The following is a 17,280-nucleotide window of genomic DNA, read 5'->3' on the forward strand; positions in this document are numbered from 1 at the left end:
GCGGGTTCGATCCCTGGCCTCACTCCGTGAGCTGTGAGCTGTGGTGTAGGTCACAGACACAGCTCAGATCATGCGCTGGGAACTTCCATATGCTGCAGCCCTAAAAAGCACACACACACACAAAATATATATATATATATATATATAAAATACATACATATATATATAAAAATAAGAAATGCTAACATGTGTTTATTTCATTGTCTTTTCTTTTCTTTTGTCTTTTAGGGCTGCAATCGTGGCATGTGGAGGTTCCCAGGCTAGGGGTCAAATCGGAGTGATAGCTGCCAGCCTATACCACAGCCACAGCAATGCCAGATCCTTAATGCACTGAGCGAGGCCAGGCATTGAACCTTCGTCCTTATGGATACTAGTCAGATTTGTTTTCACTGAGCCATGGCGGGAACTCCTCATTGTCTTTTCTGTAAAGAGAATTCACAGTTTAAAAATGTATTTTCTTGGAGATTAGGACCACTTTATTTTGCAAGCATTTTTACGGCAAACATTTGAGTGTATTTTAGTTTATACTTTATTTTTTGTATGATTTTTTATTGACTTTTAGGAAACTCTGACACTTTTAGTTAAACTAATATGGATTCCTATAAAAGTCAGACTTTGATCTGCAAAAGTGCTTCTGCTTGAATCTGCTTTTGAACATAGTTTCCATTTAGTATTTTTTTTAAAGAGGAAGAAATATGTTAAAGTTGTCATTCTGACAAATTGCAAGAGAATACTCAGAAATAAATCTTAATCTGGGAATTCAGTTTTTTTCTTATCAAGAATACTAAAAATAGCCAAGATGTATATATACCTATCAATTTTTAATATACCTAGCAAATTATTTTTGAGTATTCAGAATACTTAATTCTTACTTACTGGTCCACTTTGCACTATTAATGTTCCATTGTACCATAGAAAAAAACACATGAAATTAACTGTAATATATGTACTTGCAGTCTAAAAGTTGAAAAAGCTAATGTTTTGCCCAGATTGGCCTCTTTTCCTTCACTTTTGGTTTAACCTAAGTCTTCCTCATTTGAGAGTGTAGTAGAAAGATATGTGTTGATGGGAAAAATTGATATTTAAAGCCATTTCTATAATTTTACTGTGACCTGAGAGCCTAATGCTCCTTGTCACATGTACCTGGAAAATCTGGTGTTAGATGTAAACACCCAAACTAATAGGGGATACATATCTTTTCAGTGATTTGAATAATGATTAAAGACTGGAGAGAAGATTTCTCTCCAAATCAAATAATTCCTTTCCATTTGGAAGTAAATTGTTCTACTCAGGATTTAAAGAAGATACTCCTTTGTTGTTCTTGTTTTTTTAATGTTAAAAGACTAAGAGTACACACAGGAAGCAGGCACAGAATGACTTGGGAAAATGTTTATAGCGATGAGGAACAAGTTGTTATTAAGAACATAAAGTGGGAGTCCCTCTTGTGGCTCCGCAGGTTAAGAACCCAACATCGGTCTGTGAGGATGCAGGTGTGATCCCTGGCCTCGCTGAGTGGGTTAAGGATTTGGTATTGTCACAAGCTGTGGCAGATGTAGCTTAGATCCGGCGTTGTGGCTTTGGTATAGACCGAAGCTACAACTCCAGTTGGACCCCTAGCCTGGAAACTTCCATATGATGCAAGTACGGCCTTAAAAAGAAAACAAAGCAAAACAAGAACATAAAGTAGGAAATGCTGTTTTATCTGGGAGGGGGAGGAAGAGCAAATGATTAGGACCAAGAAACATCATAAAGTTGCTATAAAAATGTAGAAAACACTTAAAAGTTAAAGGTGAATTTAATTTTCTTTTTTGAAGCTATACTTATTAGATTACTAGGCAGCCTTGGGCTGATTGCCAGGCTAGCAGCTCATCAACAGCCATATGAACTTCTAAGAACAAATGTTTAGAAGACAATTGGTAACAAATGCTTTGTTACAAATATGTCTTAATACAGTTGTGTGGTCATTCTGATAGTTAATTTTGTCCTAGAAAAAGTAAAAGTATAATATTATAGTGAGAATACCAAAATACTGGTTTTCAGTACTTTGCTGATAAAGCATATACATAAGCATGAGCATTATGTATACATAGGAATAGGAAAACAAAATGATTTTGAAAATTGCAGTCCTGAGATACAATAATATTTACTATCCACATTTTAAAACATCTCAACATAAACGAACTTGTTGATAAAGTTGGCAGTGGTTCTGATAGGATTGCTTCACTACTCTTTATTTAGGTCCTAGGCAATAACATACTGTGTAGGAATCTGCCTGGAAGGAGAACATGAGAAGTAAAAGATGTGTTTGTCCTGCTCAGGGTTTGCAATATGGGTAGAGGTTTTATAAGAATGGAAATTTTTGTTTGGGGTTCTTGCCAAATTTTCCAGTTTGTGTCAAAACCCTTATTGTAATGGGCTTTTTTTTTCTGAGGATAAAAGTCATCCTCTGATCTTTGTTTATGGTTGAAGAACTAGAAGGGGACATTAAACTTTTGATACTTTGATTACCCGGCTGTTTTTAATATGCAGGTGATCTGAATCTTAATGTGGTAGCCATGGCTTTATCGGGTTATACGGATGAGAAGAACTCCCTTTGGAGAGAAATGTGCAGCACTTTACGATTACAATTAAACAACCCGTATCTGTGTGTCATGTTTGCATTTCTGACAAGTGATGCAGGATCTTATGATGGAGTATTGGTAAGCTAATTTCTGTTTCATGAGACTCTCCTTTTAAGATAGGTGTCTTTAACTTTGTTAAAATTTTCAAATGTCACTTGTGTAAATAATGTTCTATTTTGTGTATATCTTAAAAAATTTGGAATTAGCCGATTGCAAACCGAACTTGATTTTTTGTGGTTTTAATAGTATAATTTACAGACATGGAAGGAATAAGATTGTATTCTTTAACCTAGGAACTGAGCTCTAGAACTCTAACTATAGAAACATACATTTTATATTGAAATATAACCTTTTAAATATATGCATGGTGTTTTTGTCTTTTTTTTTTTTTTTTTTTTTTTTTTTTACAGTTTAGTAAATCAATACGTAATCAGGTAAGGTCAGGATGAACATGTATTTTGCCTAAATACTTGTTCTCAGACACATTCTAGTTTGGGTTTAAAATTTTTTTTAACTCCCTAGATAAGTGGTTTATTACAAAGGATTTTAAAGGATTAATAGCCAGGTGGTAGAGATGCATAGGATAAAATATGGGGAATTGTGTGGAGTTTCTATGCCCTCTCTGAGCAGGCCACCCTCCCCAAATCTCCACGTGGTCATCAACCCAGAAGTTCTCTGAACCCAGTACTTTTGGTTTCCTATAGAGGCTTCATTGCACAGGCATGATTGATTAAATCATAGACCATTGGTGTTTGAACTCAATTTCAGCCCCCTTCTCCTCTCCATAAGTGGGAAGTTGGAACTGAAAGTTCCAACACTCCAATCTGTTGGTCCTCCTGGCGACATCCTTAGGTTTTTTCCTCTAGTCACCTCATTACCATAATAAAAGAGGCCTTTTACTGCTCTTATTGCTTAGGAAATTCCAAAGGTTTTGGGAGCTCTAGACACATTCCAGTTTGGAAAATAAATTATATGATCACACTCTTTACAGTGGACTATTTTATATTTTCACTATTTGGTCTTTTCATTATTTTTTTTTCCTCTTCTGCTTTAACCACTTAGGACCACAACACTAAATAGGTTCTTTATCACCAAGAGGAGAAAAGAAAGAAGTGAGGGTTGCTTATCAGTTTTAATTATTGGATTTTAAGCTTCACGTTAGTACCACATCCTTCTTTGCATTTGTTGATCTTCTTTCTAGCATTGAGAAGAGCCTTCTAGTTAGAAACACATTTTTTTTTTTGCCGTTATAGCATTTATTATAAAATACACATTGATAATTGATTTCAATGTCACCTAAGAATTTTTAAAAACATATTTATGGAGATAATGAATATTTTAATGAATGTTGTTAGTGTCCATTTTGACAACTATTTTATTTATGTATTTAGTTAATTACTTTTTAACAAATTACTATTGAACTTTTCCGACCACTTCAAATTAATATGCAAGAGCATGGTGGGGTTTTTTGTTTTGTTTTTCCTATTACTACTCTTCTTTGTCAAACAGAAGACTGTTAATGTAGCATCTTGAGGAAATGAAATGACGATATCTTTAGGAACTGGTAGAGAATAAAGAAGACTAGAAAAAGAAGTGGATTGATCAAATTGTAAATTAATAGAGAAGTATATTGTCTAAATACTAAATTTTTGTATTTTCAATTAAGTGACCTATTAAAAATACCTTCTTATGGCGTTTCCATCATGGCCCAGTGGTTAACGAATCCGACTAGGAACCATGAGGTTGCGGGTTTGGTCCCTGCCCTTGCTCAGTGGGTTAACGATCCGGCGTTGCCGTGAGCTGTGGTGTAGGTTGCAGACAAGGCTTGGATCCCACGTTGCTGTGGCTCTGGCATAGGCCAGAGGCTACACCTCCGATTTGACCCCTAGCCTGGGAACCTCCATATGCCGCGGGAGCGGCCCAAGAAACAGCAAAAAGACAAAAAAAAAAAAAAAACCTTCTTATACCTAAATAAGTAAGAGATATCATATTTTGAGTAGGAAGTTCATATTTCCAAGTTGTTTTAGGAGTATATCTGATTATACTTTGTATGTAAATTGTGATAATTAACATTGTTCTTTTTTAAGAAATTAAGTTACAGTAATCTAGCAAAAAGTACTGAATTGGGAAATCAGAAGATAAAGGCCTGAGTCTTTGCTCTGCCACAGTTAGCTTAGCTGGTCAGTTAACTTTTTTTCAAAGGGGGGTGTTCATTTTCTTAGGTGTAAAATGGGACAGATAATATTTATAACTCTTTCCAGATAAAAATTGTAACACATTCAGCTTAATCTAAGAGTTAAATCTAATTTTTACCAAACATGTCCCCCCTTTAGGGCAGAATCATATTTTATAGTTGAGAAAATACACTAAGGTATCAGCTGAAGTTATCTTATGTTTATTTATTTATTTTTTTTTTTTGTCTTTTTTTTGTTGTTGTTGTTGTTGTTGCTATTTCTTGGGCCGCTCCCGCGGCATATGGAGGTTCCCAGGCTAGGGGTTGAATCGGAGCTGTAGCCACCGGCCTACGCCAGAGCCACAACAACGCGGGATCCGAGCCGCGTCTATAACCTACACCACAGCTCACGGCAACGCCGGATCGTTAACCCACTGAGCAAGGGCAGGGACCGAACCTGCAACCTCATGGTTCCTAGTCAGATTCGTTAACCACTGCACCACGACGGGAACTCCTATCTTATGTTTAAAGGAGGAAAACTTTATTTCATGGAATGACTTCAGTGGAAATAGGATATTTTATCCATGCTTAAACTATTTTTTCTTACCACTAATTTTACCTTTCTATATTTATAGTGAACATTTTTCAAAACAGCATTTTATAATATTGACAAGTGTACAAAAAATTCTCATAATACCTCTTTATTAAGCCATAGACTACCTATATAACAGTATTATATCAAAAGTGTGTCTATTTATTTATCTGAGTAAGTTTTAAAGCTTTGTGTCTAGAAACATGTGTTGATAATCTTTCTAAATCCTGTAAGGTGTAATTTATTGGTAATTCAAATTTCCCAGGCTTGATCAACTTAGCAACTAAGGAAAGATTTAAAAGATTTCCTCATTTTCACCAAAGTTAATTTCCATGATGAAAGGATTACATGGCATCTTAAATTTGATAAACTGTACACCATTGCTTCTATTTTATGTTAAAATTATGTGACTGAACTGGAATTTTTAAAAAACGAAATTGAGCAGTTTAAGAGCACAGAATTTCCTTAGAGCTGTGTTAAGAAAGGCGTCTTAGGCGATCAATGGCTCTGCTAGTATATACCCAATAACTTATTAATTAATTTGAAAATAAAATTACATATTAGGTATGAAATACTTAGTCTGCAAAAATTTTAAATGCATAGTATCTAAAAGTAACTCTTTGCTTTTTCTTTTCTTTTCAGTATGAAAACAAAGTTGCGGTGCGTGACAGAGTGGCATTTGCTTGTAAATTCCTGAGTGATAGTCAGGTAAGAAGTGATTTAATTCCATATTTAAAGTGATTAATGTTTACTGTCAGTGGTCTTTAAGTATAAATATTTATCTGTGAGATTTATCTATAAATTCCTCTAAAAATTAAGGTAATAATTTCTTTGTTAGATCGAGATATTGTAAACATGTATCATAACTAAGTTTATTTGTTTAAGAATGCCAACTAGATTTCCCTTTGTGGCTCAGCGGAAGTGAATCCAACTAGTATCCATAAGATGTGGGTTTGATCCCTGGCCCTGCTTAATGGGTTAAAGATCTAGTGTTGCTATGAGCTGTGGTGTAGGTCACAAACACGGCTTGGATCTGGCGTAGCGTAGCCCGGCAGCTGCAGCTCCCATTCGACCCCTAGTCTGAGAACTTCCATATGCCATACCTGCCGGCTTAATATTTTAGTTTATTTCTGCTCTGGGAAGTGAGATTAATCAGTAGATAAAGATGTTAAATCCACCTCTTAGTGATACTATCAATTCCTTTATTTTCTAATGCAATAAACAGATAGTAAATGCATATACAATGTAGATAGGAGAGAGAAATGCACTCAAACAATTAGTAATACAATGTGCTAAGTTCTGTAATAATGAGAAACTTCTGGGGGAACATAAAGGAATCTTGGCTAGAGTTTGGGATTGGATGAAGAAAGGGAAGATCTTATAAGAAATCATTATAGTTGTTAATCTTAAAGTTCCCTTCCAACTCATATTCCATGACTCTATTACATCCTGCTATAATAGACATCAAGAACTTTCCAAAATAGTAAGAACAGTTCTCTTTTAATTTAATGTAGGAAACCCTTTGCGCCTCTTTTATAGAATAATTATTAGAAATGTAGTAAATACCTTGCCTTTTTAAAAAATATGTTAAATGATCATGGATGATGTATTGGAATTTATAATTGATGCAGACTTCTCAGAGATCACATATATAGATTTTTACAAGGACTTTTTTTTTTTTTTTTGGTTTTTAGGGCCACACTCGAGGTGTTTGGAAGTTACCAGGCTAGGGGTCAAATTGAGCTACAGCTGCCATCCTACACCACAGCCACAGCAAAGAGGAATCCGAGCTACATCTGTGACCTACACCACAGCTCACGGCAATGCTGGATCCTTAACCCACTTAGCGAGGCCAGGGTTCAAACCCGTATCCTCATGGATCCTAGTCGGGTTCATTAACTGCTGAGCCATGAAGGGAATTCCACAAGGGTTTTTGTTTTAAAATGTTTTCCATTAAGAAAAACATTGTTCCAAATGTAGAAGTTATGAAGCAGATAAGGCAAATAGTGAAATGGATTGCTTTAGAAAAATAACTTTGAATTTTCCAGTTAAATAGATATATCGAAAAGTTGACGAATGAAATGAAAGAGGCTGGAAATTTGGAAGGGATACTTCTTACAGGCCTCACTAAAGATGGAGTGGACTTAATGGAGAGTTATGTCGACAGAACTGGAGATGTCCAGACAGCAAGTTACTGCATGTTACAGGTTTGTGTAGTGTGGCAGTAGCATTTTTTTTTTTTTTTTTTTTTTTTTTTTTTGCCTTTTCTAGGGTCGCTTCCGCGGCATATGGAGGGTCCCAGGCCAGGGGTCTAATCAGAGCTGTAGCCGCCGGCCTACGCTAGAGCCACAGCAATGCCAGATCCGAGCTGTGTCTGTGACGTACACCACAGCTCATGGCAACGCCAGATCCTTACCCCACTGAGCAAGGCCAGGGATCAAACCCGCAAGCAACTTCATGGTTCCGGGTCAGATTTGTTAACCGCTGCACCATGATGGGAACTCCAGCAGCATTTTTTTTGAGGAGAGTGGGCATGCCTTTTTACTTGCTGAGGATCTTTAGAAGATATTTAGCTGTAATCTAATCACTTGATCTTCAGAGGATTTCTCCCTAATCTGCTGTCCCTAAAACTCCCATATTGAGTTAGCAAGTTTTGCCTTTCACTTTCCAAAGTATCAGTCTTGAATTTATGTAAAGCTCAAATGGAGCATAGAATCTTCCCTTCACTTTCTCCAGTTGTTGGCAGAACTACATCTTCTACAAAGATTGCCTTTCCCTGCTCTGAATTATTGTACATCTCAAAGTACCAAAGGAAGACTACACACAACTCTCGTTAATTCTCATTATTCCCTTTTATTATCTCATTTCCTCATTTATTAAACAGGCATGATATAAACGGGTAACTGTTCTCTGTTTTCTCCGTTTTTACTCTCCAGTGGTTAAAAACGGATTCCTGGCATAGATTCCCTTCTACTTTGCTTTTATTGGATATATGGTGAAATTTTAGAGTGTTTTCCTAAGATTTCCTGTAGCTCTCCAGCTAATCTTATCTCTTCTTGGTGTTCTCTTTTCTGTTCTTATCCTTTTGTGCAATATGATAGCATGCTATGTACTGGGTAAACAAAGTAAAATGCCCTCTCTCTGCATCCTACTTCCTTATCAACAAATGTAGATATTGGCCCACAAACCATAAAGTAATCTTATCCTAAGGTAGCAGGCCATGCTGGTAGAAAAGGTGTTCTTCAGCAGGGTAATGTATCATTGTCTTCTTACTGAAGTAAGTTTACATCTATTACATCAAGCTATGGCTACATGACTATGGAATTCAGATAGTTGGTAGCCTCTTAACAAGATTTATAAAATATATTTAAAATGCAGTGGGAGTTCTGTTGGTTCCACTGTGGCCCAACAGAATCATTGTCATTTCTGGAGTGCTGGGACACAGGTTTGATCCCTGGCCCAGCAAAGCAAGTTAAGGATCCGGTATTGCTGCAGCTGTAGTGTAGATCGCTCAAAACTCCCACTCAGATTTAATCCCTGGCCTGGGAACTCCATATGCCACGGAGTGGCCAAAAAAGAAAAATAAAATGCAGTGTATATTTGGATTTTGCTTTTAAAAAAAACCTAGTCTGATAATCAGTTGCCTTTTAATCGAGAAGTTTTCCCCCATTTATATTTATATGGTCAAGATTTAATCTGCCATCTTGTTTTCCCTTCTCTCTTTTGTTTTTCTCTTCCTTTCTTGCATTCCTTAGGGCTAATTAAATATTTTAGTATTTCATTTTATTTCATCTATTGACTTTGTAGCTCTACCCCTTTTCATTATCTTCTTCCTTATTTTAAGTAGTTGCTCTGTGTCTAACAATATGCATCCTTAACTCATCAGTCAACATTTACCTCCTCATACTTTACATTTCACACCTGATACATCATGCTTCCTACTTCACCCTTTCTCCTTCTTATCCCACAACTGATACTTTCCACGTTTTGCTTCATATTTCACCCTTAAAACATATTATAACATTGCAACTCCATTTACAAATCCTCCTTTTCTATCCTATTGTCATGTGTTTTTTTTTTTGTTTGTTTTTTTTTTTTTTGTCTTTTTTGTTGTTGTTGTTGTTGTTGTTGTTGCTATTTCTTGGGCCGCTCCCGTGGCATATGGAGGTTCCCAGGCTAGGGGTCCAATCGGAGCTGTAGCCACCGGCCTACGCCAGAGCCACAGCAACGCGGGATCCGAGCCGCGTCTACAACCTACACCACAGCTCACGGCAACACCGGATCGTTAACCCACTGAGCAAGGGCAGGGACCGAACCCGCAACCTCATGGTTCCTAGTCGGATTCGTTAACCACTGCGCCATGACGGGAACTCCTGTCATGTGTTTTATTTCTACATACATTATAAACCTCAGCTTACAGTGTTACTATTTTTGCTTTGAACAGTCATTTGTCTTTGATATCAATTATGTGAAGAATGAAAACACGGACTTTTATATTTATTTACTTATGTACCATACCTGGTGCTGTTTATTCCTTACAGTTGACGCAAATTTCACCTCATATCATTTCCCTTTGGTCTCTCTCTTTAGCATTTCTTATGGTTCAGATTTACTGGTGATGGATTCTCTCAGCTTAATCTTAATTGAAAATGTCTATTTCACTTTTTTTTTTTGCTCATTTTCTTTCAGCACTTTATTTTTTTTATTTTAAGCAGTTTCACATTGATGCCTAAGTATGGTTCTTTTTATCCTGCTTGTGAGTCACTGAACTTCTTGGATTTGCATGTTAAAGTTTTTCGTCAAATTTGGGAAGTTTTTTGACATGATTTCTTTAAATATTTTTCTCTGCCTCTATCTCATTCTCTTTCCCTTCTTGGACTATTATTACATGTATATTAAACCATTTCTTATTGTCCCATAGGTATCTGAGGCTCTGTTCATTTTCTTTTTTTCTTTGTTCTTTAAATTGGATAGATTCTGTTGACTTGTTACTTGGCTGGCTATTCTGTCACCTTCCATCTGTTAGGTTTTGCAGGGAATTCTTAATTTCAGTTACTGTATTTTTTAGTTCTAGAGTCTCAATTTTTTTTCTTTTTCTTTTTTCTTTTTATGGCCGCACCTGTGGCATATGGAGGTTCCTGGGCTAAGAGTCAAATTGGAGCTGCAGTTGCCAGCCTACACCACAGCTCATGGCAATGCTGGATCCTTAAACCCACTGAGTGAAGCCAGAGATTGAACCTGCATCCTCACAGACACTCCGTTGGGTTCTTCACCTGCTGAGAAACTCCTCTGTTTTTTTAATAGTTTACATTTTTCAGCTTTGATCCCTCTGTTGGCTAATTAAAACACTGTTTTCATTTAAGTCTGAATACATGTCTAATAGATGCATTGAGGTCTTTGCTTACTCTAACATAAGAACTATTTAAGATTTAGTTGTTGTGACTGCTTTTCTCTTTACTTTGAACCACATTTACCTCCTTCTTTATGTATCTAGTGATTTTTCGTTGAATATTGGACATTGCAGTAGATTATAGAGATATGGGTTCTTTCCCCTTTTCTTCTGAAGAGTGTTGGTTTATGCTTTTGGAAATTCAGTTACTTGTTTATCACTTTGGTCTTAGATTTTGTTTCTGTGGAAAGCCTATAGTATTTCCTAAGCCCTTCTAGCATGGTCAGACTTAATCTCTGAACTGTTTTCTCTGCAGACTTTGTCAGAACTTGATTTTAAGTTTTATCAAGGTAACTTACCAAATATGAATTGACCAAATCCTTTCTTAGTTTATCCTTATTGCCGTGGGAGGGGAAAGAGTAGGGCATGAAGATTTCTGATTTTTCTGTGAATTTTCTTTCTATATCAAGGATTGTATTATAGTTTAGTACTTAGTTCTGGCTAGTTTGTCATAATTGAGACTACAGTAGGTGTTTACTTTTTTAAGAAATGAAATTGTCAACTATGAGTTTCTCATGTGTTCTTTTAACTAAATTTAACTCTGGTAATTGCAATTAGTACTTAATTACTAGGTGAAAGATATGCTCCTTCTATCTGATGGAATGATTAAAGGTAGATTTTATTTATTAGCTGTTATAGGTTTCTTCCCATTTTCCATAAGATGTATGCTTAGTTCTCGCTATCATTTTACTTTCTCTGTGGCCCCAAAGAGGACTGGGAAAACTTGGCTTCAGATTAATGCCCATTGAATCAAGGGGGTAAAGACTTCGCTATTTTCTTCATCATGTGAAGATAAGCATGATATCCTGAACGAAGCTAAAAGCATTCTATGAAAACCCAAAGCAAGCATAGGGGAAATATTTACTGTCACAGCTGCCAGGGAAAATATAGCTTTAGGGAGTTCTCGTTGTGGCTCAGCAGTAACAAAACCTGCTAGTATCCACAAGGATGGGGGTTCAATCCTTGGCCTTGCTTAGCAGGTTAAGGATCCAGCGTTGCTGCAAGCTGTGGCATAGGTCACAGACATAGCTGCATTGCTGTGATTGTGGCATAGGCCAGCAGCTGCAGCTCTGATTCAGTCCCTAGCCTGGGAACTTCCATAGGCCGAAGGTGTGGCCCTAAAAAGACAAAAAAAGAAGGAAAACAAAATATAGCTTTAGGGAAATTTTTAGTAGCAGGAAATTGAAGTTCTTAATGAGAAGGGATATAGAGTAAATTTAGGGAAAGAAATTGTTGCTTTTCACTGTGGCCTAGAGGCAAAAGAACTAAATAGTTTGGTTTCAATTTTGGGGTTTTTTTCTTTTTTTTTTGTTTTTTAATTGTTAAGGTGATAAATTTATGTTTAATTGAGGGCTATAGACAGAATGGACAGGTTTAACTTTCATATAAATAGGTTTACAGAAAAAGCATCTCAATTCATAATGCATTGCTAGATATGAAGGACCAGGCTCAGTATTATTTTAAATGTGATTAAGCAATTTTAGTGTGTATTTGAATGAAATAGTAAATGTATTTTGTGAACCTAGAGGTTTTGGTTGTTGGGACAAAGAGTATTCATGTCACTTGTTACTGCGTTCAACCAGGAAGGTGAATTGATTGCTCTTAGGTCTTTAAACTTAAATAAGATAAAATTAACTTCCCTAGCCAGTGCATATTCATGTCATTAGTAGAGGCCAGCTTAAAGTAAATTAATGGAACGTCCATCATTTAATATGTCTATATCCTGATTAGGAGCCAGCTTTTGGCAAAAAGGAGGCCTATTTTTTCCCGAGTTACTCAGATTCATGTTACCTAGAATCTTCAGCCTTAACCAGGAATATTTAAAAAACTGAAATAATTCATGTTTTCTTTTTAGGGTTCTCCTTTAGATGTTCTTAAAGATGAAAGAGTTCAGTATTGGATTGAGAATTACAGAAATTTATTGGATGCCTGGAGGTTTTGGCACAAACGAGCTGAATTTGATATTCACAGGAGTAAGTTGGATCCCAGTTCTAAGCCTTTAGCACAGGTAAGTAAATTGTTTTGGAGAACATCAAACTGTAACATGTACCTAATATCCCAGCAAAAAATTAGAAATGTTTACAGTGTGTTATATAGAATAATTTGAGAGTTCACTTTAATACGTTATTATTAATAAACTCATCTTTCATTCATGTTGAATTCCCATTTATGTCTCTCTCCATCCCAGACTGCACTTTCGTTAATCTTGCTGGTTTTTTTCATCCTGCCACTTCCTAATAATCATCTCAGTGACTTGACCTTTAGTCTGACACAGAGCAAAGCACAGCCAGCCTATAAAATCTTAGGCAAACCTAAATCAATCCTAGGGCTGTCTGCTCTCCCATGTTTCCTAGTATGTTCCAAGCCCTTTTAGAATCTAAACTGTATGATCTTATAAATTCCACTTATGTATTGATTTTTTTCTGTACTGCTTATATGTAATAAGGCAGGAGTTGTTTCTTTAATAGTATATTCATATAAACCTATATGTTTAATTAAACACATGGAAATTTTTTTTCTTCTAGCAATAATTTAAAGACCGTGAGATCAACACACCACTGTGTGTGTGTATAAAACATAGATAAACACCAAGGATTTACTGTGTAACACAGGGAACATATTCAGTATCTTATAATAACATATAATGGAAAAGAATCTGAAAGAGAATATATATCTAACTGAATAACTTTACTGTATACCTAAAACTAACATACTATTGTAAATCAGCTATACTTCAATTAAAAAAAAACGAGATCAGTTATCACATAAAACACTTGACATGAGGTGGCTGTGTCTCAGTTCAGGCATTGAATAGCAGGTATATCCTCAATGTGAGCACTTGATGGTGCTATTTTCTTATTTTAGAAATTTGAAAAATTAGTGTTTATATTAAAACAACCTGAGTGTTAGTAGAATAGCATTATGTGATAATGTTTGTTACTGATCTATATGATAAGTGTTTAAAACCTAGGAATTCAATGTAAAAGTAAAATGAACAATCTCTATTGCTATTATTTTAAAGTTTTAACTATTTACTATTACAGGATCCCTTAATTCCTTTTTATCTTAGGAAATGAGTGTTTTCTTAGTAAGAAAATTTTGTGCAGGAAACTATACCATTGAACTTTGTATTAAAAGTCATATTGGGATATTTTGTAATGTCCAGTGTGAACTCTAAAGTCCTTGTTTTTCAAAAATGTTGGGAATTTGTGTTCCAAGTTTTTCTGCAGATGTCAGTGGTGTTAGGAAGAATATAGCTAAACAAAAGTAACAGAGAAGTACTCAAATAATGTAATTGCTAATTGGAAGTCTTAAATGAGAGCAAGTCATCTTAGCACATAAATTATTTTATAGAATTAAATTAAAATTTTTTTTTTCTTTTTAGGGCCACACCTGCAGCATATGGAAGTTCCTGGGCTAGGGGTCGAATTGGAGCTGCAGCTGCAGGTTTATACCACAGCCACAGCAATGCAGGATCTGAGCCACATCTGTGACCTACACCACAGCTTGTGGCAATTATGGATCCTTAATCCACTGAGCGAGGCCAGTGATCAAACTCACATCCTCACAGACACTATATCAGGTTCTTAACCTGCTGAGCCACAATGGGAACTCCTAAAAAATTTTACAAGCAATTTGTTAGGATCAGTCTTTGATTATTTAAAAATTTTTTTTAAGTTTCAATTATATTTATTCCTTCTTTCATTTGTTTTATAGGTGTTTGTGAGTTGCAATTTTTGTGGGAAGTCTATCTCCTATAGCTGTTCAACTGTGCCCCATCAGGGCAGAGGTTTTAGTCAGTATGGTGTCAGTGGATCACCAACGAAATCTAAAGTCACAAGTTGCCCTGGATGTCGAAAACCCCTTCCTCGATGTGCACTTTGCCTCATTAATATGGGAACACCTGTTTCTAGTTGTCCTGGTATGTCATGTTTCTGCAGTATACTTTTCTGCGCTGAAATTGTTTCTCCATAATTGATTTAATGTTATAAATAAAAGACACTCCAGCTTGAGTTTATATTATTTCTAAGAGCAAGCCACTTTGCTGGCTTGAAGGTTTTTATGTTCTCTATAATTTATAAAATCTACATTTAAAGTAAAATCTATATCCATCATATCTTAGGTAATCTCACAAATGCTAGCCAACTTAAAGTTTATAAGATGAGCTTAAATACTAAATAATCTTATACTATTTTCATATCACTTTTTCTAAGAGGAGCTCCCTCAAATTTTATGTTTAAAAGTCAGAATGGCCTCATTTAGTAACGAATACCTTGTATGCATAAAGAACTTTGGTAGTCTCAGAGCACTTTCACATTTTCTCCAATTTCTTCTTCAAAATCTACCTATGGCAGTACAGAAAGTGTTAACCTAGTGATCAGATACCTTTACTTCTGAGTTTTGGTGTTGCTTCTGCTACATTTGTCAGTTACTGTATAAATATGTGTATGTGTGTATTTAATCATGAGAGATAATAAGGAATATTGTATACTATTTAAAGTAAACATACAGAAGATTTTTGAGAATAATAGATAATTAAACGTAAGATACTTAGTGGCTAGAAATATTTTAGCTTTTATATAACTTGAAAATGATACTGTCACAAAAATTTTAATTAAAAACATTTGAAAATCTGGGACACTGGTAAAAAAATAATTAAAAAAGAACCAGATATGGGAGTTCCCATTGTGGCTTAGCAGAAACAAACCCCACTTAAAAAAACAAAAAAGAAAAGAAACAAACCCAGCTGATACCTCTGAGGATGTGGGCTCCAGACCTGGCCTTGCTCAGTGAGTAAAGGATCCAGTATAACCATGAGCTGTGGTGTTAGTCGCAGATATGGATCAGATTTGGCGTTGCTGTCGCTGTGGTATTAGGCTGACAGTTGCAGCTTTGATTTGACCCCTAGCCTGGGAACTTCCATATGCCACACCTGCAGCCCTTAAAAAAAAAAAAAGCAGATGTAGTATCAGAACTCCTCTTTTAGTTGTGACTCTGTGAATTGAGTCTGTGACACTGGTGACAACAGTCTCTTTAGTAATCTTTCATATGAGGTGCTGGACTGGGAGATCCTTGTTAGTTATGAAATTTTCTATTTCCACTCTGCAGCTGGTTCTTGTGAGTGGTCTATTTTATTGTTTCATTAGTATCTATGAAAGAGATTTGCTGGTATCATTAAGTTATTTTTTTTAAACAAATGCTGTGTGTAATATTTTCAAATGCACATGTTAGTTTTGATTTAAATTTTAATTGAAGATATTTTTATTTTTTATACTGCATGTTGATCACTTTTTTATGGCCTCAATACTAATAAATAGGAAATAACAATTTGGAATAAAAATCTGTACAGTGAAAGAAGAAGGAGGCAAAATATAGTATAAGTAAGTTCTTTGTGATCTGAGATACATGGAATTAGTTCAATTTAATTATTTATTTGGCTCCACTCATGCCACATTGAAGTTCGGAAGCCAGGGATTGAACCCATGCCACAGCAATGACCTGTGCCACAGCACTGACCATGCCAGATCCTTAACTGCTAGGCCACTACGGAATTCCAGAAATAGTTCAATTTAATGCATCTTTTGGATCATAAACCTCAGAAAACTGTAATGGCCAGAGTGCGCTTACTTTTTGCTAGATAATAGTTTTTCAATTTTTTTCTATTTTTGAAATGGGTGAGAAAAGATAAAAGCAATTTTCTAGAATTTGAAAATTAAATCATAAAACATTTTAAGTTTTATGTTATGGAGACTATTAATTTAATGAATATTCAACACCCAGTATATCATATCCTAGCATTTTCTCATATTTGCTTCAAAAAATTTTTTCTAAATTTGCTTCAGTAATAATTCCTTAAATTGATTTGAGTACTTGTTTAAGGCACTAAGTTAAGGCTGACGTACCAGACGTCCTCATGGAGCTCATGGTATACGATGAGCATGGATACCTAACATAAAATGAGATGTTATATTTTCTAGAAAATAGGTACTAGTCCAGAATCTCTTATTTACCATTCCAAAATCTCTTAAAGATCTGAAAAGCCAAAGTTTTGGTTGGCTTTTTTGTTTTTAATGAATTTACCATAATCTCATTTGGTAAAAAATAGCTGTTCAGAATTGACATGAGGTTATTGCAATCTTTCTCTTATTTGTGAACATTCACATGCTTCCCTGCAGAAACACTAATATGTTAATTACAGGATGCTGTTCAGACTTTTCCTGGAGGTGTTATATAATATTTGTTCATTATTTTTCCAGAACCCCAAAATATTCCAAATTCTGAAACATATTTAGCTCTGTGAGGTAAATGAGATAATATAAGAAGACAGTATTGTGAATTTTGAAAGAGGGTAACATACCTTTTCTCTGAATAATGTCTGGGAAACTTCAAAAAGAAGATGCCATTTTAAGCTGGTCCTTTAAAGTTTGGTAGATTTAAATATGTG

General features: G+C 35.4%; 1 protein-coding gene across 7 annotated transcripts in view; it reads left to right on the forward strand.

The window, feature by feature from the left end:
* MIOS (meiosis regulator for oocyte development) overlaps positions 1-17,280 on the forward strand; it is a 40,654-nt gene that overhangs the window by 16,107 nt on the left and 7,267 nt on the right. For 5 of the 7 annotated variants that reach the window (XM_021101993.1, XM_021101994.1, XM_021101996.1 and 2 more), the window contains 5 exons: positions 2,530-2,699; positions 6,029-6,094; positions 7,435-7,593; positions 12,691-12,843; positions 14,553-14,757. In XM_021101993.1, the coding sequence (XP_020957652.1) occupies positions 2,530-2,699; positions 6,029-6,094; positions 7,435-7,593; positions 12,691-12,843; positions 14,553-14,757 (753 nt within the window). The remainder of the gene's footprint in view (positions 1-2,529; positions 2,700-6,028; positions 6,095-7,434; positions 7,594-12,690; positions 12,844-14,552; positions 14,758-17,280) is intronic. The other 2 variants (XM_021101997.1, XM_021101998.1) reach the window with 1 other exon arrangement.

The sequence above is a fragment of the Sus scrofa genome, chromosome 9, assembly GCF_000003025.6.
Source record: "Sus scrofa isolate TJ Tabasco breed Duroc chromosome 9, Sscrofa11.1, whole genome shotgun sequence".
In the NCBI taxonomy this organism is placed as follows: domain Eukaryota; kingdom Metazoa; phylum Chordata; class Mammalia; order Artiodactyla; family Suidae; genus Sus; species Sus scrofa.